General features: G+C 41.8%; 1 protein-coding gene across 6 annotated transcripts in view; it reads right to left on the bottom strand.

The window, feature by feature from the left end:
- Positions 1 to 25,242, bottom strand: part of rims2a (regulating synaptic membrane exocytosis 2a) — a 908,436-nt gene that overhangs the window by 143,514 nt on the left and 739,680 nt on the right. For 5 of the 6 annotated variants that reach the window (XM_048528687.2, XM_048528689.2, XM_048528688.2 and 2 more), the window contains one exon: positions 9,044 to 9,216. In XM_048528687.2, coding sequence (XP_048384644.2) covers positions 9,044 to 9,216 — 173 coding nt within the window. Of the gene's footprint in view, positions 1 to 6,649; positions 7,004 to 9,043; positions 9,217 to 25,242 lie in introns of all 6 variants that reach the window. The other variant, XM_059646025.1, reaches the window with a different exon arrangement.

Genomic DNA, 25,242 nt, shown 5'->3' with positions numbered 1-25,242 from the left:
AACTACTGCTGCCAGTGTGTGTCAAAGAAGAAAGTAATGAGTTTTAAGGCTATGGATGGGTTGTCGATCAATTGGGCTGTTTTGATTGAATCATGTTGAGCTTCTTTAGGTTGCTGGAGCTGCAGTCATCTAGTCAACAGTATTTCACAACATTTGTGTCTTGGGCCTTGCAGGTCGAGGACAGGCTTTGGGATTCAAGACATGAGCTGCTTGTTGAAGAAGTTACAACCTCTGACCTGCACTTGTAGAGTCAGCTTTTACAATAACTCATCCAGTCAACGGTAACACTCAAACATGATGTTAATGTGAGATTCAACAACGGTAATGCAATTGAATGTCAGAGGGAGATGGTCAGATTCTTGTTAGTTACTATCTGGCACTTATCTGAAACATTAGTTGTCACTTACCACAGTCTAAATATTGTCCATATCTTGTTGTATTTTCACAGTCTGCTTCAGTATTTGACGAACTATAAATGGTACTGAAATCTGTTAAATCAGCACCGAGCAACTGTACTTCTGCTCTATCGTGGCAGAAAGTCATTGATGAAGCAATTGAAGGTGGTCGGGCCTTGGACAGTAGGGAGGCCGGAGGAACTCCTTCAGTGAGATTTGGGGGTCTTCAATAATTCCACCCATTTTCTCTTATGTTAGGATTGACTCTAACTAGTGCAGATCTTTCCTCACTTCACATTGTCTTTAATTTTTTGGATTCCTTGATGTGATACTTGTCAAAAGCTATGTCAAGGTCAGTCACTCTGATCTTACTACAGAAGTTCAGCTCCTCTGTCCAGGTTGAAACCAAGGCCTGCAGCAAAGTCAGGAGCGGAATGAACCTGGCATATTTCCAGCTTTGCCTCTTAATCATGAGCTGATTCAATGTTATCATTACAATGCTTTCTTTATTTCATTTTCATTGAATATTTCACTTTAATGTTTATAAAACACTGGAAATGGAAGAGCAGACTGCTGTTTGATTTGGTGGGGAGGGTGGAAATAAAGTCATGAGATGAAAACTCCAAGAATATGTCTGATCAGAACTGGCAACATTGCTTAACGTTCAGCATTAATTGCCATTATGACTAAAGTAAAATACATATTTCAGGGAATATAAATAAAAATGGAGCTTCCTGAAGAATAGCTTGAAACAATTAGAAACAGCACCTATATTTGTATATAAAAATAAATTCATAGTCTCATTAAGATGATGAGGGCACGAGAATATGACGATGGAATGGAATTTAAAAAAAAAACTTTGAACATCATAGGCTGGATTTTCTTGGATTTGGGGAGATTCTGTGAAGGAGGTGAGAAACATGCCATACAAGTTGGACCAGGTGCAAATCCTGGAATATTTGTTCATGGGATCTCAGAAGACTGTTCCCTCACGCAAAGGCAGTTAGTGTCTGTTCACAAGACTTGTATCAGAGAGTAGGGAACAGCTGGAAGTTGCCCCCAGCCCCAGGCCTAACTGTAGGTCCTACACTCCACTTTTCAATCCCACCTCTTTTCATGCAGCTGGGGATTGAGTGGCTATGCTCAGCCTCACTGATTGTTTACTAGAATTGCCAGACTCTAAATGCCTGTTGGGCCATGTCTCTAGCCCTGGGGTCTTTATTTTTGGTAAAAGTCTTGGCACTAGCCTGTCAAATCCAATAGGTACATCACTTTACTGAAAGGCGGCTTCACAGTGCTCTTGCAGGGTTCTGGCTGGTGGCTGCGAACTGAAGATTTTGCTGAATGTCTGAAAGAGCATTACAGCCAATTAATGTCTTGCAGGAAATGTGACAGCCAGCTTGTGCACATGAAACTTCTTCAAACAACGATGTGAAAAAGACCAGATAATCTATTTCCGTGATATTTTTGAGGAATAAATATTGGTTAGGACAGATGTAATACCATAATCTTGTTTGAAACAACCATAGCTTCTTCCTGTGCTGTATACCTCCATGACTCTCTTGCTCCTGGCGCTATGATGACCTACTGATGACAACCAGGTTAATCGTGCTTTGTACCAATATTAACTCAGCGATTAGAGTGCTTTCCCTGGGCCAAGAGACAATTTTTTTTAAACAAGAGCTCTTTGATGTTATACCTCATCCAATGATGCATTGATCTCAAAAAAGCATAGCAACTTTCCTTTCGTCTCTGACATTGAGCTATAATGTTCTTTTATGAATGCAGAGGTACAAAGGACAGAATGGTGTCCTTCAAGCTATATGTTTACATCGCAATAAAGAGCAAGTAACAGTAAACAAGAGTTAATAATGATTGATTATGGCAATTACAGCATGCTTGAACAGGCTCAAGGCTTACACCTGTTTCCAAGTTATTGTGTGGTTATAAACATGTAATTCCTTGAATTTAACACAAAGAAGCACAAAATAAATGTAATATCTTATTCAGATATCAAAAATATGATGGGGCTTTGGTGTAAGGGAGAATTACTAGGAATTGTACCCTGTCTTCTTCAAGTATCACTGTGATCCATATGAACTACACAACATCCAGGTGGTGCCCTGATTAAATATTTCATAGAAAGTTAGATACCTAAAAGATTCATCCCTCACATAGGATGAACCTGGTTTAAGATTCGCATTAAGACAGGAGTGCACCACGACCTTCTCAAGGGCAACTAGGGACCGGTAAGAAATGCTGGCCGGCTAGCGAAACCCGTATCCCACAATTGAATCTAAAAAATGCACAACTTTCTGACTTAGAGGCAAAATTGCTGCCAGCTAAGCCAAGATAATATTTAAAATCTGATTTGGGTTAATCTGTTCTATAGTAGAGCAAATATGCCGTGTAAATCAATGACCAGAAAGACAATGTCCACCATTGTATCTAACCTTAGTGTTACCAAAAGTCTACAACAGTGACCTATTGTTCAGACTAAAATGTCATTTTAATATATGGAAAATCATGATGTGGTTAACAATTCTTACTTAGTTTACAACATATTTGGCAGGTTACAGAGAGATTAATCTTTTAAGCTACTGAAATAAATACAATATAATGTCTGCAAGCCTCGGAATGGAAGAAAACACTGTAGTTCAATTCAAAGTCCATATTAAAGGATGGATATTAGTGTTTTTTTTATTCACTCAGGAGACATAGGCATCACTAGCTGGCCAACATTTACTGGCTGTCCTGAGTTGTCCCTTTTTTTCTTGTTACACAAAAATAGTCACTTGGTCTTTTTTTTCTCCTTTGCTCTCCCTAAGGTGTTGGGTCCTTGCTAGACTTTTTTCCTAATTAACCTGTTGAGTGATGTTATGGCACACCACTGGAGCAGATGGTACTTGGAACCGGGGTCTGCTGAATGAGAGGTGGGGACACTGTCACTGCACCATAAGAGTCCCTTTGGCTCTCTGCTATAATCCGGTTTCATAAAAGACAAATCAGAAAATGAAGAAGGGTCTAGGCCCGAAACGTCAGCCTTCCTACTCCTTTGACGCTGCTTGGCCTGCTGTGTTCATCCAGTTCTACACCTTGTTATCTATGTATAAATGAGAGATCTCCAACTTTGAAACTGTGCCCCCTACTTCTAGATTCTTCCACAGAGTAAACATCCTGTCAGCATCTACCCTATCAAGGTCCTCAGACTTTTTAAATCTTTCAATAAGATCACACCTCATTTTTTTAAAGTCCAATGAATGCAAGCTCAACCTTTCATCATAACACAAGCCCTTCAGGAATTAATTCTCAGGAATTAACCTTGTCAACCATCTCTAAACTGCTTTCAATGCAATTATATTTCTCTTAGATAAGGAGACAAAAATTGCACTCAGTACTCTAGGTGAGGTTTTACCAATGTTCTGTTGAAAGCTTTATCAAGCCCTACTGGCATTCCATATTCCATTCCTCCTTACAACCAAGTCCAAGATTCTGTTTGCCTTTCTAATTACTCGCTGACCCGCATGCTAACGTTTTGTGATTCATGTACAAGGACATCCAGATGCTTTTGTACACAATATTCTGTAATCTTTCTCCATTTAAGTAACATCTTGCTTTTGTATTCTGCCCACTAAATTGGGTAAATTTACAGTATGCTATATCTGCCATAATTTTGGCCACTTATTTAACCTTTCTTTAAACTTTTGTGATGGTTTGTAAACATCTCACAACCTGTTTTTCCTATCTTTGCATCATCTGCACATTTGGCTATGCTACAGTTAGTTCCTCCATCCGAGTCATTAATGTAGATCTTAAATTGTTGAGGTCCAGCACTGAGTCCTGCCACTGTCCACTAGTTACAGTTTGTTAACATGAAAATTACCCATTTTTCCTGATGCTCCGCTTCCATTAGTTAGGCAACATGTGATATCTGAACATTGTGGCTTTTTATCTTTCGACATGGCACCTTCTGGAATTTCAAACAGACTACACCAACATTGACTTAATACTACAGGCAGGAAAACACTATCTACTAGCCGACACTTCCGCCATCTACAATCCGACCCCACCACCCAAGACATTTTTCCATCCCCACCCTTGTCTGCTTTCCGGAGAGACCACTCTCTCCGTGACACCCTTGTTCGCTCCACACTGCCCTCCAACCCCACCACACCCAGCACCTTCCCCTGCAACCACAGGAAATGCTACACTTGCCCCCACACCTCCTCCCTCACCCCTATCCCAGGCCCCAAGATGACTTTCCATATTAAGCAGAGGTTCACCTGCACATCTGCCAATGTGGTATACTGCATCCATTGTACCCGGTGTGGCTTCCTCTACATTGGGGAAACCAAGCGGAGGCTTGGGGACCGCTTTGCAGAACACCTCCGCTCGGTTCGCAATAAACAACTGCACCTCCCAGTTGCAAACCATTTCCACTCCCCCTCCCATTCTTTAGATGACATGTCCATCATGGGCCTCCTGCAGTGCCACAATTATGCCACCCGAAGGTTGCAGAAATAGCAACTCATATTCCGCTTGGGAACCCTGCAGCCCAATGGTATCAATGTGGACTTCACCAGCTTCAAAATCTCCCCTTCCCCCACCGCATCCCTAAACCAGCCCAGTTCTTCCCCTCCCCCCACTGCACCACACAACCAGCCCAGCTCTTCCCCTCCACCTACTGCATCCCAAAACCAGTCCAACCTGTCTCTGCCTCCCTAACCTGTTCTTCCTCTCACCCATCCCTTCCTCCCACCCCAAGCCACACCTCCATCTCCTACCTACTAACTTCATCCCACCTCCTTGACCTGTCCGTTTTCCCTGGACTGACATATCCCCTCCCTACTTATACTCTCCTCTCCACCTATCTTCTTTTCTCTCCATCTTCGGTCCGCCTCCCCCTCTCTCCCTATTTATTCCAGAACCCTCGCCCCAGCCCCCTCTCTGATGAAGGGTCTAGGCCCGAAACGTCAGCTTTTGTGCTCCTGAGATGCTGCGGTGCCTGCTGTGTTCATCCAGCTTCACACTTTGTTATCTTGGATTCTCCAGCATCTGCAGTTCCCATTATCACTATCTACTAGTCCTGTTTTCTCTTGGCTACTTTCCATAACCGAAAGATTCACATATCTTAGTGTCCAATCCATGACTGAATGTGTTGTCAGTAACAAAATAATCCTAGGAACTTGAAACCAAAAATGCTGGAGATCACAGCAGAACAGGCAGCATCTATGGAGAGAAAGCAAGCAAATGTTTCGAGTCTAGATTGCACTTCATCGGAACTTGTTTCTGCTATGTTCTGCCTACTTCTAACGTATTTGAATCCTTTATTCCAATCCATGAGGACATTTAAAAACAAGGAAAAAAACCCGCATCATCTTTCTCCATATATTCCCGTACTCCTACGATCCTATATACTTTCAGAATGACAGAGGAAAATTAGCTATGAAAGGTCAGTTATGTCATCTATGTCATGACCTCTGCCACTATCATTTAACCTGTTTTGGTGGTTCATATCACACAGACACAGAAAGGTGTGCGCGTGTGTGTGTGCGCAGTGTGTGTTTGTTTGTTTGCGGGGGGTGGGTTTGGGAATGATTCTTGTTCTCAAATTTCACCTCCATTCTCATCAGAAACATTTATGATCTTAATAGTACAGCCATATGTACTATTAGTGTAAGTTCAACCTGCTCAACTTTTCCCATAAAAATATTATGAATATAATTTCACATCAGATGGTAAAGCACTTTGGTTTGTGTACTTGCCAATTATGAGGCATAAATTATTCCATATAGTCATCTTTCAGTCTTTTTCAATGATTCAAAAACTCTTGACCTAGGTAACAAAAAGATCATAGTGAGAGTTAAAAACGTGGCTTCTTGCTTTGTGCTGAGAATTCTGTTGCCGGAAAATATATTGATCAAAGTGCATGTTTATTACTGGAAATGTTTCTACAAATGCACTGGCTTATATAAATGAATTCTAAATTTCTGGAAGTTTGGCAACAAGATATCAAACAACATGCTTATCAAATCCCTAATTTTGGAAGCAAAAGGAATATCAACTGCTGCATGTGGCTACAAACAGGGAAGGCAAGAACAGCCAACAGGGACTCGGAATATAAAAATAATTCAATTTAAGTATCTAATTGTCACACAGAGAAGGGAACTACCTAGGTCCACACAAAAGATGAGATAGGATTTAAAATTAACTATGAGTGTCTATCTGTATCAGAAGGATTGGGTAAATTTTACCTGACATCATTTTCAGAATATCTCCTTTGTAAATCCTCATTTTCCCTTTGTCTTGCCCCTGTCTCTTCCTCACATTCCTCTTGATCACATTCTGCTTCCTCACATCCCTCTCGATCACATTTCTCTTCCTCATATTCCTCTCGATCACATTCTTCTTCCTTTGGTTTGTCGTCTTCCCCTGCTTCCTTATTTAGCTCTTTTTCCTCATTTTGGGTTATTTCTTCCCTCTCCCCTTCTTTTTCCTTCCCTTCTTCCTTTTCCCCCTGCTCTTCCTCTATCTCTGCCTCCAACTCTGTCTCTTCCTCCTCTCCTTCTTCCCCTCCCTCTTTCTTTTCTTCTAATGCTTCAGACCTCCTGTCACAGCATAAAAGTAATGAAGGCATGCAAAAAAGAAAAGAATAATGAAATTAGTTACAAATGAAGGAACAATGAAATTGCTAAGCACAGTGTGAAGAACAGAAATAATCAGAAAACACAAATACGGAAACATTGGCAAGCATAAACTCACAAACAACAATTTAAGTTGTGTGACTGATTCTAAACAGTCATCGTTATTTCTACACCTGATTTAACCAGAAAGCAAATCAGAAGTAAAATATTCTCAACTGTCACATTTTATAAATTTGTATTACAACAGGAATGTGTGGAGTTATATGAACCAGATAGACACTGACAAAACATCTGAACTGGAGTTGAGTTCTAGATTCTCAATGGATTCTGATTTTTCATTAATGATTTTATTAGAGGTTATGCAATTTTCATTTCCTGTATATGAAGGTGAAGTTTTGAATGAGCTGAACTTTTTCTCTCACAAAAAGAATCTGATTATTTAATGCACTAACTGAATTGTAGGCAAGCAATGTGCTCTTTTGCATTGAGAAGAAAATTTACTTCATTGACATTCAATTTCTAATTTGGCTCTGATTCTTAAACATTTTTTACTTATGTCTATTTTGCCATCGACTGTTAATAATATCGTAAAGCAAGCTCTAAACAGTCACTGATTATCAATTTTAAAGATATACCCATTCTAAATAATTTTATACCATAAGTAATCTTAAATTTGTTCAAGTAGTGACTGCCTGACAGCAAGTGGCAATGAAAGGAGGGCTGTTCTTTCAGATCATCCCAATGATTAACTGTATTTCTGAATAAAAAGTACAACCATTAGAATATGCTTACTAATGTTGAGACATAGGCGGTACTTATGTGGTGCTTTCAACTTATTTTCTAACAATCCATTTAACTTGTACTGTGCCTGAAAATTAGAATGTACTAGATTTGGTCAGGTATTATTACTGTGCTTAAAGACAAGCAGTTTACTCAAATGTCTTTTAATGCTATGTTCCTTAAGAAGAATTACTACTCTCCCTAACTTTTGGCAAATTCTTCTCACCCTATTACTTTCCAAGCAACTTCATGAGCATTTCTCAGTGGTGCAGGATGCAGATGAAAGACAGGTGTCAGGGAAAAGAAAAAGGAAGTATTCTTACTCTCATGGACTTCTCAATGATACTGTAACAGAAAGATGAAACTTTTAGAAATAGACCTATCATTGTAGGTGTGATGGAAAGATGACGTTTTCAGTTAGAATGTATGAGAATCAGCCAACATTTTATTCAGTCAGCAGAAAGCTTTTGGAACAAATTGTGACGTGTATGCATGCTTAAAATCTGCAGCAATAGATCACACACTTCATGGAAAATGTGCTGCTTCACTTTTTTTTGTTTTCCTAATGAAGATAGTGTGTGAAAGATTAGTTTGATTTATAAACTACTTAATGATTGATTGATATCTAAGAGGATGAAACAGAAAATAGTGGAAACATACAGCAGAATTTGCATTATCTGATAGAGAGATAAAGTATAATTTTTAAGAGGAAATGCTTATTTGACACAACAAACAAATACCTGAGGTATTAAAACTGGCCTTCCCTCTTTGAATGCTTTTGTTATAAATTTCCAAATTTCCTTCACTAGCTTTTCAGGTGAACAAAACAGATAAATGTCAGGCATTGGTGTAGTTTGTATAAGAATTCATATTCTAACCTGCCAGCAGTGTGGAGGACTCATGCCACTAAAGTAATTCACACTTCTTCTGTAATGTGCTACTGTCTGTATGCTCTCAACAGGAATAAGACCATGGCATACTAAGCAACCTCATCATATGCCCTCAGCAACAGCATGTAAATTCACTCTGACCATTGATGACATTATGATGAGATCTTTACACAGTTGAAATTTCAATGCTGTATAACATTGAACAGCTTTTTGAGCATATGTTAAGGTCATCTCAGTTGGATCAAAAATTGATTTTGGTTATTAATAGATTAACCTATTAAAGTGAAAACAGGATTATCAGATGGTATTTTTGCTGCAAATCACTGGGTCTCACCTGATCTTCCTGGTTGTCCGAGGATGCTCGGATTGTACTGACATGTAACTTGTGCTGCTCATTCGAGAAGCACTACTCGTCCTTGACGCAGCAGACACATCACTTACATCACTATCTGATGACTTGTTGGAGATACTGTCTGACCCTCGCTGAGAGTCCCGTCCCAGCCGATGCTGTAAGAAAAAGCAGAACAATTCCTTCAGTAACTAAAAGTGCTCAAAGATAAAAATGAAGGGCATTTCAAAACAAAATATAAAAATATATTTGACAAAAAGGCTGGTTAGAGAGCAACTGAATCCTGTTCTTAAAGCTTGTCCAACGGCTCAATTATTAATCAAAACCTTCACTAATTTTTTGATTGCTGTAGGTTTCTCAAAATATGTTTTTTTAAACCATACTACTTTAGGGGAATTTAATAAAGAGCTGGATTGTTGCAGCTTGAGGCTAAGATGGGCAGGAAGTCTTTTGAACTTCTAAGAAGGTCAAGGAACATTCCCAGATCTCTTCTATGTGTGACCTATCAAACCTGAGGAGAAAACTATCTGTGGACCAGAGGAAATCCAGTCCCACAAAACTAATGGACCATTGGTTGATTGGAATAATAGACGCCCATATTTATAATAGGATGTGAGGAAGGTTCAGGATGGCATTATGTCTGGGAATTACAGCTTGACTCTGACAAGAGCATACTCAACCTTTTCACATTCTACTCAGAGAAAACATCATTCTGGCTCAAAGAGGCTCAAAGACATCTAAAAGATATCAAAATATTCACATCATTCTGAGCCTTCACTGACACTGATTCCTCTTCCTGAAAGGACATCAAACAATCTTATTGACTCAAGCTTCAGTTTGTTACTGCAGTCAGGCTCCAATTGGTTTACTGCGCCCTAATCTGCATTTAAAGTAGAACCTGCTAATTCCTGCTCCCTAGCTGAGAAGAGTAATTGTAATAGTTTTTCATGCACATGACACCTATTGAGGAAAAGTAAATCCACACTCTTCTATTGCTTGCATGCAACTTTCACAAAGTTCTTCAGCCCATTTTCAGAGAAAGATCATGGACCCAAAACATTCACTCAGTTCCCCTCCCTGCAGATACCATCTGTTCAGCCCAAGTGTTTTCAGCATTTCCTGATTCTAGTTCAAATCTCCAACATTTATAGTGTCTGCTTCCTAGCCTTCTTTTTAGTTAGTCTTCACTTCTTGATTAATTTCCCCAATGATATCAAAATAGGTTGATGTAAAAGTGGTCCTCCAATGAGCCCCTTGATAATTCACTTCCGAAACTTTTCACTTGAAATGAAGTGTGCACACCAATTGCATGTTACTGTGACAGCCATTTCGTAAGTTTTTTTTCCCCTTTTTACTCTTCCATCTCCACTTATATCAAAGTCAGTTGCTTTATAGGTCATGGCAGCGGACACTTAAGAGCAAATCACATTTGATGTGGGTCTGGAGTCACATGCTGGCCAGACCACATGAGGATGGCAGGTTTACATCCCGGCAACAGTGAACTAAATAGGATTTTGCAAAAATTATGACTGTTGTCAACATTAAATCAAAACTTTCATTATATTCCAGATTTATTCATTTAATTCAAAATAATGCTAAAGTGGTTTTGAACCATAATCCCCACAGCATAGCTTGGGGCCCTGGATTAATCATCCAATGACATTCCTACAAACTACCATCACCCCAACAGATCTGAAACAGATGGAAGAGATTGCAGCAGATCCGATTACGACTTCAAAGTCAATTGCTGAGAAGTTATGAAGGCAATGAGGGCTAACAGGTGGGAGTGGGTATTATGTAAGTATTTGCATACATTTCCCCCGACAATGGCTCCTTTTAGAAGGGATCATTGAAACTGGCTTCTCAGCATTTCAGATAACTTTTTTCAGGTGCTTACCATCATAAATGTTTAATATTTTAACATTTTTGATGCCCAAGCTTTTTTCAAACTCAGAAATTATAAATTACAGATATATGACTGAAATATGGTTTCAAATTATCACTTGCCATACAGGTCATTCAAACACAAAAACGTAATATTTTGACTGTTAAGTAAGAGGTGGAGTTGCAAGTTGTTTTCTGAAGGCACACACAATGCTCGATTCCAGTGATGTGAATGATGAAAATTTCCTAAAGTTACATCATAGCAAATGGCATTATAATCTTGTATAAAAATCTGCTCTCATCTGGGATCCAAAATTCAGCCAACTCCTTTTGTTGGAACTTCGCCTCAAAAATCTCGAGAAGCTTGACACCATTCAGGACAAAGCAGCTGATTTGATTGCCACCACATTCACAAATGTCCACTTCCTCCACCACTAATGTCAGTAGCAACAGTTCATATCATCAACAGGATATACTGCAAAAATTCACCAAAGATACTAAGACAGCACCTTCCAGGCCCATGATCAATACCAACCAGAAGGACAGCAGCAGCAGACACTTGGGAACATCACTACCTGAAACTTTCCCTACAAGTCCCACACCATTCTACTGTTCGGTCAAAATCCCAAAACTCCCTTCCCTAACTGGATTGTGAGTGCTCCTTCATCACATGGACAGCAGCAGTTCAAGAAGGCAGCTTACCACTACCTTCCTGAGAAATGGTTGATAAATTGTGGCACAGATAAAGTTGCTTACATTGCATGATTGAAAAAAATAAATGTCACCCTGAAGGTTGTCTTGTACTTTATTTGAAAGAGTACTGCAGAGAAAATTGTGAAAAGGTAACTATTTGCATATCTATCGAGGAAGAAAAGTTATGATATATGGTCTGCAGACTTCTGCAGCAAGGCCTGGACATTTAGCTTTTGTAACAAGGCAAACTGATCAAGAAGCTAAATGCCCATAGGATCAGGGCAATTTAGATCCAAAATTTTCTTTGTTGCAGAAAGCAGATGGAGATTGCCGAAGAGTGCTTTTGTGGCTGGAAGCCTGTGTTCAGTGTTATATCAAAGGGTTTGCTACTGGGTCCTTTGCTGTTTCTAGTTTGTATTAATGATCTAGACATGAATGTAGGCTTGATTAGTAAACTCAAAAGTTACAAAATTGGTGGTATATAAAATAACGAGGAGGAAAGCTTCTGGCAACAATAATAAATCACCGGTCAGAAGGACTAAACACTGGCAAGTAGAATTTAATCCTGAAAAGTATGAGGTGATGCATTTTAGGAAAGGGACTAATAAATGAATAATGGGACCTCAGGAAGTATAAAGGCTCAAGAGTTCCTTGGTATGCATATCCAATGATGCTTGAAGGCAGCAAGACAGATCGATAAAGTGGTCAAGACAGTAACTATTAAAATGCCCTTAATAGTTAAAACATTGAATACTTGAGCAGGGAAGTTATGATGGATTTGTACGTAACACTAGTTACACCACAATTGGAGTATTGTGTGCAGTTCTAGTCTCCACACTACAGGAAGGATGTGATTCACTAAAGACACAGTGTAGAGGAGATTCACTGGGATGTTGCCTGGGTTAGAGCATTTCAGCTACAAAGAGAGACTAGGTAAGCTGGGGTTGTTTACCTTAGATTGGTGGGGGGGAAAATCGGACTGAGGTATATAAAGTTCCGAGGGGCATTTATGTGATATATACAAAGAAAATCTTCCCTTCTGCAGAAGGGCCAATAACTAGGGGCATAGATTTAAGGGAAGGGACAGGAGATTTAGAGGGGACTTAGGGAAGAATTTTTTTCATCCAGAGGGTGATGCATATCCAGAACTCATTGTCTGAAAGGGTGATAGAGGTTGGAAACATCATAACATTTACATATAATTCAAATGATAATTTAAAGTGCCATGGCTTACAAGGTCCCAGGTGGCTCTTGTGGTGCTGCCTCTGGGTGAGGTGAGCCAGGTTAATATCCCAACTGCTTCAAAGATGTGAAATTGTATTTCTGATTCATGAAATGCCCTTTTCCCATGCTGTAAACTCAATGGCATTGCAGCATCCAATATCCTATCTTTTTATGAAGATGTCAATCAATCAAAAACTCTCAACTATTGTTTGAGTAACATCTTCGTAGTCCTACCAGACCAGAAGGCTACTCCTCATTAGAAAGAAAAACTACTTGTGGTGAATTAACCTGAGGGTCACCATGTCTCAAGTGAGCAGAGGGTTTGAGATGGAGAGTCCTTCATGGTAACTGGCATGGGAATTGAATCCACGTTGCTGGTGTTATTCTGCAATACAAAACAGACATCCAGCCAACTGATCTAATTGACCCTCATTGTTCGAGTCGGTAGCATCTGGAAAAACAAAATGTCCTCTTGAATTGTAGCTTCATCAATTTAACTCACACCTACCATGCTCTCCCTGTGGATTCTTCCACTTGCAGGAGCAAACACTGCTTGGAAATGGCGCAAATTTGTCCATAATTCAGTATATCTCTTCTCCACCGGTTTAACTTCAGCATGGTGGAATTCTCTTGCCAATGGTGCAATTTCTGGAACAACATTCTTTGTCCTGGTAATCCTGTCATTTTGCTCAGTCTTAGTTTGTAGTGGGTGCATTCTCCCCACCGAAAAAAATGACCAAAATTCAAAGTCTTTGGAAAGGGTAATGTTCTGGTGTTTCCACCTTAATGTTCTAAATTTGAACGCTGCTATAAAAGTACTAATTTAATGCGAAACCTAGACCTTTGTGAATTTTAGCTATTCTTCAGTTAAAATACAATTTTTTCCAAATTATTTTAAAATAAATAACATGCCCCAATGAAATCAGATCAAAGCAATACATTTGCTTGCAAGATGATAAATTGAGTTGCCAGTAAGTCTTGTGGAGATTCTCCAGATCTTCTGCTGTTACTTCGGTAGAGTATGACCAGGAACCCTGAGAAACTGCATGAACATTGGGGAATGCCACTCGTCTTGGATTCTCAGTGATGGTGACAGACTTGGGATTCGTTGTTTAGTTTTAAAGTGATTGAATTAAATCAGCATTTTGTAAAATTTTATTCTTTTTCATGAGATGTTGTCCTGTCAAGGCCAGTATTTAATGTCTGCCCTTGAATTGACTGCCTTGCTGGGTCATTTCAGAGGATAGTTTTGAGGCAACCACATTGCCATGGATCTGAGCCACATATAGCTCAGACCAGGTAAGAATGGAAAATTTTCTTCCTTAAAGGACTTTAATGAACCAATAAGTTTTACAACAATAGATTGTAGTTTTTATGTTACTATCACTGAAGTTAAGTTTCAATTCTGGATTTTATTCATTGAATTTATATTTCACTGACTGTTTCGGTAGAATTTGAATTTTGCATAACTAGATTCACTGTTATCTTCTTCCCCAGGCCGAGTTAAAATTACCATTTCCTGTCCCACTGTCCCACTTCCTACAGACAAAGGGGGTGGACATGGGCACCCGCATGGGCCCAAGCGGCTATGTCTGCCTCTTTGTAGGTTACGTGGAACAATCTCTCTTCCACACCTTCACTAGCCCTAGACCTCAACTCTTCCACCGTTACATTGATGACTGTATCGGTGCCGCCTCGTGCTCCCACAAGGAGCTCGCACAGTTCATATACTTCACCAACGCCTTTCACCACAAACCTTAAGTTCACTTGGACAATCTCTAACACCTCCCTCACCTTCCTGGACCTCTCTGTCTCCATCTCGAGCAACCACTTAGACACCAATATCCATTTCAAGCCCACAGCTACCCAGAATACACCTCCTCCCACCCACCTTGCTGCAAAAATGCCATGCCCTATGCCCAATTCCTTCGCCTCCGCCGCATCTGCTCCCAGGATGAAGCATTCCACTCCAGTACATCTCAGATGTCCTAGTTATTCAAGGATCACAACCTTCACTCCCGCAGTGTTCGAGAACGCCCTCGACCGAGTCTCCTGCGTTTCCCGCAACTTATCCCTCACACCCCGGCCCTGCAATAACAACCAAAACAGAATCCCCTTCATCCTCACATACCACCCCACCAACCTCCGGATCCAATGCATCATCCTCTGACACTTCCACCGTCTACAATCTGACCCCATCATCAAAGACATTTTTCCCTCCCCACCCTTGTCTGCTTTCCCGGGGGACAACTCTCTCCGTGTCTTCCTTCTCCGCTCCACACTCCCCTCCAGCCCCACCACACCCAGCACTTTTCCCTGCAACCGCAGGAAGTGCTACACTTGCCCACACACCTCCTCCCTCACCCCCATTCCAGGTCCCAAGATGACTTTCCACATCAAGCAGATGTTCAACTGCATATCTGCCAATGTGGTATACTGCATCCGCTGTACCCGTTGTGGCCTCCTCTACATCAGGGACACCAAGCGGAGACTTGGGGACCACTTTGCAGAACACCAACACTCGGTTCGCAATAAACAGCTGCACGTCCTAGTCGCAAACTGTTTCAACTCCCCTCCCATTCCTCATGTCCATCATGGGCCTCCTGCAGTGCCACAATGATGCCACCCGAAGGTTGCAGGAACAGCAACTCATATTCTGCTTGGGAACCCTGCAGCCCAATGGTATCAACGTGGATTTCACAAGCTTCAAAATCTCTCCTCCCCCCACCGCATCCCAAAACCAGCCCAGCTTGTCCCTGCCACCTGAACCTGTTCTTCCTCTCACCTATCCCCTCCTACCACCTCAAGACGCACACCCATTTCCTACCTAATAACCTCAACCACCGCCTTGACCTGTCCGTCCTCCCTGGACTGACCTATCTCCTACCTACCTTCCCATCCATACTTATCTTTACTGGTTCCATCTCTGCCTCTTTAACTTGTCTGTTTCCTCTCCACCTAGCTTCTCCTCTATCCATCTTCAATCCGCATCCCCCTCTCTCCCTATTTATTTCAGAACCCTCTTCCCCTTCCCCATTTCTGACGAAGGGTCTAGGCCCGAAACGTCAGCTTTCCTGCTCCGAAGATGCTGCAGGGCCTGCTGTGTTCATCCAGCTCCACACTTTGTTATCTCAGATTTTCTAGCATCCACAGTTCCTATTATCTCTAGTTAAAATTCAATTTGGTTATAAATGATGAATTAAGGGGCTAAATCTGTTTAAAAGCTCCAAAACTAGATTAGCACACTTCATTCATCAAATTTATGGTGGCATCATGACTGGCCTTGCAGCCTGAGTGTGCCATGGACCCATGATTGATGGGTGATTGCCTGTGTGGAATGTGTATATTTTCCCTGTGTCTGCTTGGGTTTCTACCGGATGCTCTGGTTTCCGTTCAGAGTCCAACAACGTGCAGGTTAGGTGGGTTACCCATGCTAAATTGCCCCATAGTGTCCAGGGATGTGCAGCTCAAGTGGATTGGCCATGGTAAATGTGGAGTTATGGGAATAGGGAGGGGGGCAGGGTCTGGGTGTGGTGCTCTTCAGAGGCTTGGTGCAGATTCGATATGCCGAATTACCTCTTTCTGCACGGTAGGGATTCTATGATAAACCAATACTTTTTTTCCAAAAATCTGTATAAAATATTGAAGATCTGAAATATAAAATCTCTAAATCAACAAGAAGCTCTTTCTTGTCCCAAAAATCCCACCCTCTTATTTCCCTTCAGTGATCAAAAATGCTCTCGTCTGCATCTCTTGCATTTCCTGCACCTCTGCCCTCACATTCCCTCCCCACTACAAAAGCAAAGATAGAATCCCCCTTCTCCTCACATATCACCCCACTAACCTCCGGATTCAAAGTATTATTCTCCGCCACCAGCAATTTGACAACACAATGAAAGATATATTTCCCTCCCCACCCCTATTTGTCGTCTGTAGGGACTGCTCTCTCTGCAACTCCCTCAGCCGCTCCACTCTCCCCACTAGCCTCACAACCCCTGGCAACTGCAGGATGTGCTACAGCTGCCCCTACATCTCCCCCACATCTCCATCCAAGGAACTAAAAAAAACTTCCACATCAAACAGATGTTCACCTGCACATCCACGAATGTGGCTTACTGTATCCGCTGCTCCTGATGTGGCCTCCTCTACATCAGTGAGACCAAGTGGAGGTTTGGAGACCACTTTGTAGACAACTGCGCTCTGTTTGCGACAAACAACACCTTCCAGTCGTGAACCACTTCAACTCCCCCTCCCACTCCCACTCCTTCGGTGGCATGTCCATCCTTGGTCTCCTCCAGTGTCACAATGATGCCACCCAGAAACTGGAGGAGCAGTACCTCATATTCCACCTGGGGATCTTACAACCCAATGATCTCATTGAGGTCTTAACCAGTTTCAAAATTTTCCCACCCCTGGCCTCATCCCTGCCTCCTTGACCTGATACAACTTGTCCATCTTCTCTTCCGCCTATCCATCCCTCCCCCCTCACTGACTAATCCTCACCACTCCCTACCTGCACTCACCTATCACCATCCCACCTACCTACCCCAGCCCCACCCCTCGTCTCTATTTATTTCAGAGATCCCTTCCCCCTCCCCCATTTATGGAGAAGGGTCCCAGCCCGAAACATCAGCTTTCCTGCTCTTCTGATGCTGCCTGACCTGCTGCGTTCCTGCAGCTCCACACTGTGTTATCTCTGACTCCAGTATCTGCAGTTCTCACTATCTCTGATATCAGATGGGATGGTTGCATTTGGTTCTTCCTCATTGCTCTGGTTAAGGAAACCGATAAATCATTCCTGCTGCACAATCTCACTGGCTGGGATAAAAATAGGCCAAGGAAGGAAGGAATGCCTATGCCATGGTCCGTCAAAAATTTCACTGAAGTATGGATTTCTTTTTAACTTTTATATGATCCTCTAAAGCAAGAATGCAAATATATGAAGACAATAAAAATGCTTTGCTGCAGTATCTTGATTACAAATCTTTCTGAAAAGACAGACAATGCTGCTGAACCTTGTCTTTTTGCACTCATCAGGACAAATGCAAGAATGCTAAATTGCAAGTGATCACAACACTTTATATCATGTCAGCTCGTTGGCAAGTCAACACTAATTGTTTTCTCCACTGCACTGTGCTGAACCTAAAAGTACACCTCATCCGACTCTGGAAAAGGAAAGTATCTCAAAGATTTGAACAAAACATTATGGATGGCATTTCATGCTGCTACTGTGCAGTAGCTATTAGATTTAGCAGCACTTGCTAAGCACTGCTGTGTTCACCAATTGCTACACAATCAATTTATGGAGATCAGTAGTATTCGTAACATGACTCATTTGTCTTTGCTGGAGGCAACAAGCATACCTTCGTATGCCAAAAAACCACCTTTTGCAAACAACAAGAATAGAGAGTCACAAAGACAGATAGTAAGAGCTGCCAGTCAGAGAAACACAGCGTAGACCTAGACAAGCCCAGCGGGCCAGACAGCATCAGAAGAGCAGGAACGTTGACGTTTCAGATCGAAACCCTTCTTCAGAAAAAAGTCAGAGTCATGCAACATGGAAACTGACGCTTCTGTTCAATTAGCCCAAGCCGACCATGTTCCCAAACTAAATTAGGCCCACTCAATTTCATTTGACCTCCAAATCTTCCCTATTCATGTACTTAAAAGTTTCCCCTCATGTCCTCGTCTCTCGTTAAAAATATACCCCCTAATTTTGAAGTCGTTTCCCTCCCCCAGGAAAAGACCCTTGCTATTTATCTCATCTGTGCCCTTCATGATTTTATAAACCTCTATAAGGTCACTCTTCAACCTCATATGCTGCAGTGGAGTAAGTCCCAGCCTATTTTTATAATTCAAACCCTCCATTCCTGACAACATCCTGGTAAATCTTTTCTGAATCTTCTCCAATTTACATTCCTATTACAGGGAGGCCAGAACTGCACACAATACTGCAGAAGAGGCCTCACCAACGTCCTGTCCAACTACACCATGATGCCCCAAATACGATATCCAAAGGCCTAAGCAATGAAGCCTTGCATCTGTTTTGAATTACTTTGCAGCCTGGAGAGCTTATGGTTCCTCATTGGCTGAGGCATTACCATTTTCTAACGAGAAGATGCTGCAGTCAGCTCTCAGGGACATTTGGCCACTGCAGAATTGAACAATATTGTATGTGAATTTCAGAGCTGATGGGATTCCAATATGTAGGCTGCATATCCCAATGATTAGTTCATTGAATCAAACAACATGCTCCATCCATTTTCCAGAGTAGATAGAGTATAAACTGCACTCAATGAGCCTACCAAAAATAGTCATTTTATCTGCAGCCAGATGGAATACTTGTAGGCATTACTCCAGCTTTGGCCTAAAATATTTCAGTTTTAGCACAACTATCCTACTCATGTTTCATGCTTCAGTTAATAAAGGCAAGTATTGTATGCTTTCTTGACCACCTTATTTATGTGTTCAGCCACTTAATTGAATTTCAACATGCAACGTAAGATCCCAGTTCCTCTGGGAAAATGAGGGGTAATGCACTTTGGCAAGAAGAATAAAGGAGTTGAATATTATTTAAAAGGAGAAAGACTGCAGAAACCTATAAAACAGATCTTGGAGTGCTCATCTATAAGTTACGAAAAGCTTGCAACTAAGGTCTGCAGGTAATAGAGAAGACAAATGGAACGTTAGACTTTATTCCAAAGAAAATGTATATAGTTTTGCTAAAACTATACAAGGCACTAGTTCGATCACAGATGGAATACTGTAAACAGATTTTTGCCCTTTATCTAAAGGAAGATACACTAGCATTGGAACCAGTCTAGAGAAGGTTCAATAGTCTAATTAAAAACTAAAAGAACAGGATACTGGAAATCAGAAACAAACATGGGAATTTGCTGGAAAACCGTAGCAGGTCTAGCAGCATCTGTGGAGAAAGATCAGGCTTAATGTTTCAGGTCCGGTAACACTTCCTCAGAAACCATTTCCAGAAAGAGCAATGTGACAACCACCAGGTAATCTTTTTTTGCAATGTTGATTGAAGGAACAATATCAGCCCAGACACCAGGGACAACTCCCGATGATCTTCAAAAAAGTGCCATGGTGCCTTTCACATCCACTCGAGTAGGCAGACAGAACCTGACTTTAACTTTTCATATAAGAAATGGCACTTTGACAGTGCACTGCACTGGGATGTGTCAACCTTGATTTTTGTGCTCAGGCTTTGGTGTAGGAATTGTGATGTGTGGACCATAGCTGGTACAGAATCAAAAGACTGAGGATTTAAGCCCTATCCTAGTGCTTGGGGAAAACGTTGGTGCAGCAGTAATGTTAAGTAGTAGTTCAAGTATGCAGGCCAATTCCCTCTGGACAGGGACTCAGCAGCCTCTGGAATCTACATTTTCCAACAAAAGTAACTGCAAAGTGAAAGCTAGTATCAGTGATGGTGACCATGAAACTAACATTGATTGCCATAAAAACCCACCTGTTTCATTAACGCCATTGAGGGAAATAGATCTTTCATCCTTACTCGGTCCGACATGTGACTCTTAAACTGCCATTGGAAATGACTGAGCAGACCATTTAGTTCAAGGGCAATTAGGGGTGGACAATAAATACTGACCTATTACACCCCTCCTAAATCTGACAAAAACAACTTGCATTTGCAGAGCACCACAAATATAGTACAGTAGTATTTCCCAAACTGTTTCAGATGAGCATAATCAGACAAATATTAACTGTGAGCCAAAGAAGGACGAGATGGCCAAATTCTCAGTTTGAGGTAGCATGTAAAAATTGAGCTCAGCTATTGAGTGGGTGCTACAGTTGTCCCTTGGGAACCAAATAATGTCCACATCACAGAATTACACTGGATGCCATATTGGTGAAGATAATAGTAAATGTACAGCTACATCTGTACTAATGAAGACAGGTCATGATGTCAAAGGGCACTCAGCACTGACTTTGACACCACCACTGTCAGTCCAACACTCCCTCTTCAACGTGCACAGCTACACGTGCATTAAACAGAAAGAAGAGACCATTGACTACTTACAAACTAGTGACTGTTTTTATTTGGTTGTTGACACAAGTCCAAGACTGCTTCCTGCTTTACACAGCTGTTTCATGTAATAAAAGTCTACAGCAAATGGTGCGGAATGAGGTGGTATGCTAAAGGACACTTTGGTGACTTCATGATTTCTACAGAAACGAATTGCTCTCAAAAGTGGGTGCACTAGGAAGGCCTGTTCTTATAACTGGATGGCAAGTAAAAGCTAAGGTTATGCAGACCAGGACAATTAGTCAGAAAGAAAAGGAGAAAGACTGTTGGCTGGAAATGAAACTTACTCAGAGTCAAACGAGTGAGATATCTGCTTTGAACAGTTCCCTCACTGAAATTTTGAATATCTGCATCCTCAAAGGAGGGCAAGGGCAGCACTGCCAGAAACTGTGCCCATGGAAGTTATATAATTTCGGCTCCTTCCAAGTTGACATTGGAAAGGTATCAGCAGCCCCTCACAGATTTTAATTATTGTCTCAGGAAGTTCACCAAGATTTTCTTTTCAAAGACTGCCGAACAGAGTTTCATTCTCATCCCTGGCAGAAGCAGGTGAAGTGAATGTGATTGTTCTAAGAATGCAGGTTCACCTACAGTGCTGGGATCACCAGACACCTTACACCAACACTATTGTACAGTAGAACCATTTCTAGGTGTTGTGCGATATAGTGCGCCAATGTCTGGAATTCTGGCAGGCACCAGGGTGCCTTTCATCTAAGGTGGTGAGCTGTACCTGTTTCATTTCACCCAGTAGAAAAAAGCAAATGATGGCTCCTGGGGATAAGGGTTATCGGCAGTTTATATGGCTCATGATTCTGGATCACAACTTAAGCTCTTGTGCAGTGTGCGTCTCATAACTGCCATGCAGTCACATAAAAGTGGTAGAGCAGACCACTGGAACGTTTGACAAAAATCAACTCTGCTTCAATGACTGCTGCACGAGACTTGCTGAGTTCAGTAGAGTGAATCTCCAACATCTACAAATTTGCTGCATGCTACACCATGTGACTACCATAACGAGATAGCCCTTGCCATCAGCTGTCAGACAAGCAGGTGAAAAGTGGGATAGGAACAGGAGGAGGAAAAAGAAAAGTGCCAACCTGGACCACCCCTTTCTGTCCATGAAGAACTCATTCGAGTACATTCCCAAGGCTCCATTTACCAACAACTCTACATTCCTTAACCACCTGTCGCTGACCAAAACACTACCTTCTTTGGCTACAATATAGAAATAAAAGGGTCACCACAAATGGTGTATTCTGTTCATGTTTGCATTGCACACCTTAGTTTCTGTCTCCCATACGACTTTTCCTGTGCTTCTACTCCTATAAAATGCTCCCCACAGTCGTTGCAGAACAAGTGACAGGCTGCTAATTTTCAGTGGAGGAGATTACAGATGAAGCTGACCTTGTGCAGCTCTGGGCTTGGGGAGCTTGTTTCAGAGAGACAGCAAGAGCAATTACAGAAGCAGGAATGCCATCATCCAGAGAGGTGGCAGTGAATTTTCATTGGAGCTACTGTTGCTCTTTTGGGAAAATACTCTCAGCCAGTGATCACTTGGAAGACAGATTGTTGGACTGTTATGACAACGAGGAGTACAGCATGTCAGTTTGCATGACAGCAGTCTGGGTTTCTATTGTAGTCTGCAGACCCTGTGACAGGACCTGCGCTGTAATGACAGCTGTGACAACAACCATAAAATATTGTATCATGGAGCCAGAGGTGTGTTGTTCAAATTGCCATAATTTTTTCGGAAATGAACGGCTCCAGACTTGCGCAAACTGGTACTGGAGTCTTCCATGCTTCTTCACAATGAAGTCACAAATCATTTGGTGTGGTATATTGATGTGTCCTTGTAGCCCACCCTAGTGAGATCTTCATGGAATCTTCTTCAATAACAACGGGTGTTTCTCCTCTTCTGGTCTGTTACCACCACATTCTCTCTTAGCTCTCGTCTTGGGTGGAGTGCACTCCTGGCTAGAGTTTCACCACAGACAGCTTCCATCTTGATTCTGAAATAGGTGCACAACCATAACCGGGGCATGGGGGTTGGCTGCAAGTGTGAAATCGAGTGTGGTTGTATGCCCATCATCAATCTCCACCTGGTTTTTGTGTTCCCAATTACCTGAGCAGAACACAGTTCTCAAGTTTTGAAAGGTCAGAAGTACTGGAGTAAGGAAGTGGTGTGGTGAGGGCACTGGAAGTAATAGCTCATGTTAACGCTCAGCACTTTGTAAGCTAGAAATTATTGTGAAAATGGGATGTGAGAAGGAGGTATGAGGATATCAGAAGCTACTCCTGGCCAAGGGCTTAGAAATAGCTAATCCAATATTGGACAGCACAGACTGTCCGAAGAGTGTGAAGCTTGTAAAAATTAATTACTTTTAGTGGATGAAGGGATGCCATTCATTGTCAGGAGTGATTTGTTTTGTGGTTTGACTTTCTCTGGCTATTTTGTTCCACAAAGCAACAAGTGGACTTCAGGTATGCTCCACATTTCTGAAGGAGCTGGTGTCAGTAAAGTTAAAAACTAGACACATGGGACCTGTCCTCAACAAAGATCCTGAACTTCCAGTTGCCTGCTACTTCAACACACCACCTTGTTCCTTGACCAACATCTCTGTCTCAGGCTTGCTGCAGTGTTCCAGGAAGCTCAGCACAAGCTGGAAGAACAACACCATATTTTCTGCTTGGATACCGTGCAGCTTTCTGGGCTCAAAAACCAAATTCAATAACTTTAGGACTGGAGTTCTCCCATGTCCTTACCCCAACTCCCAAACACCATGTTTCACATAGTCTGCTATTACACATAACCTGTTGTTAGCCATTGACAGTCCCCATTAATAGTATTCGCCCTCCTAGCCAGATGGTTGTTCATCCCTTTGTCTCTTCATCTGCTTTTCTCTCTCTTTGGGCTCTAACCCCACCGATCATTTACTCTTTAGCCCCTGCCCCCACCCTATCTCCTGGGGTCCTTCTGGGGTGTTTTGCTGCTGCTGCTTGGGAGAGCATTAAACTAACTTGGCAGGAGTACCGGAACCAAGAGAGATTACTAAAGGAGATACCAGGGTTCACAAAATAACTGAAAATGCAACTGGCTATAGTCTAAACAATAGCAAGTTAACAGATGAAGTGAGAGTAAGCAAGGAAATAAATGAAGTTTAAATCAGTGTTACTGTGCATTTACATGAATGTATGGCGTAAATAAGGTGGAGGCATGGGTTGTCATGTTGAAACACGGCAGTAACAGAAACCTGGGGCTCCATCCCCACCTCTTTAACTTGTCTGTCTCCTCTCCACCTATCTTCTCCTCTATACATCTTTGATCCATCTCCCCCTCTTTCCCTATTTATTTCAGAACCCTCACCCCCTCCCCCTTTTCTGAAGAAGAGTCTAGGCCAGAAACGTCAGCTTTTTGCTCCTAAGATGTCGCTTGGCCTGCTGTGTTCATCCAGCTCCACACCTTGTTATCTCGGATTCTCCAGCATCTGTAGTTCCTATTATCTCAAGAGCAAGGCAGGTGGTTAAATATTCCCGGCTACAAGTTGTAGAAGAGAGAAACGGAAGGAACGGAGGAATTGTAGCAGTATTGGATAAGAAAGGCATTGCAGTGTTGCAGAAAGAGGATGTCTCAGAGGGTAAAAGCAAGAACTGCAGACGCTGGAGTCAGAGTCTGATGAAGGGTCTAGGCCCGAAATGTTAATTTTCCTACTCCTCTGATGCTGCCTGACCTGCTGTGTTACTCCAGCTCCACACTGTATCAGCTCTGCTTCGGAAAATCCATGGATGAAATCAATTTGGCTCAAACTAAGGAACAAAGGAGTTTTGTTATATTGCTGGTAGACAACCAACCAATGGAAAGAAGGTAGAAAGCAAATTTGCAAGGAAATTACAGCGAAATGCCAAAATTATAGAGCCCCTATAATGGGGAACTTCAGTTATCCAGACATAGACTGGTTTACTGTTAGTGCGAGAGGCAAATGTTCCTGGATTGTGTTCAGCAAGGTTCCCTGCAGCAGTATGTTCCCAGTCCAGTAAGAAAAGATGCACTGTTAGAGAGATTCATGGAAATGAGGTGGGACAAGTAGATCAACTGTCAGTGGGGAGACGGTGATCTTTGTATTGGAAGGTTCACGAGGATGGTGGTAATTGACATGCAACAAGCCAGAGGGAGAACTGGTGCAGTCCCAACTTCGTTGTGGCAAACATGGAGCTAGGCTGGAGAGACGTGGATTAGAGGTTGGTAGGAAAAAACATTAAGTAAACAATGAGCTACTTTCAAAAAGGAGATGGTTTGGGTGTAGTCGTGGTACATTCCATCAAAGAA

This window comes from Stegostoma tigrinum, chromosome 5 (assembly GCF_030684315.1).
Source record: "Stegostoma tigrinum isolate sSteTig4 chromosome 5, sSteTig4.hap1, whole genome shotgun sequence".
Lineage (NCBI taxonomy): Eukaryota > Metazoa > Chordata > Chondrichthyes > Orectolobiformes > Stegostomatidae > Stegostoma > Stegostoma tigrinum.
The sequence above is the reverse complement of the archived record's forward strand: the minus strand, read 5'-3'. Positions and strand labels throughout refer to the sequence as shown.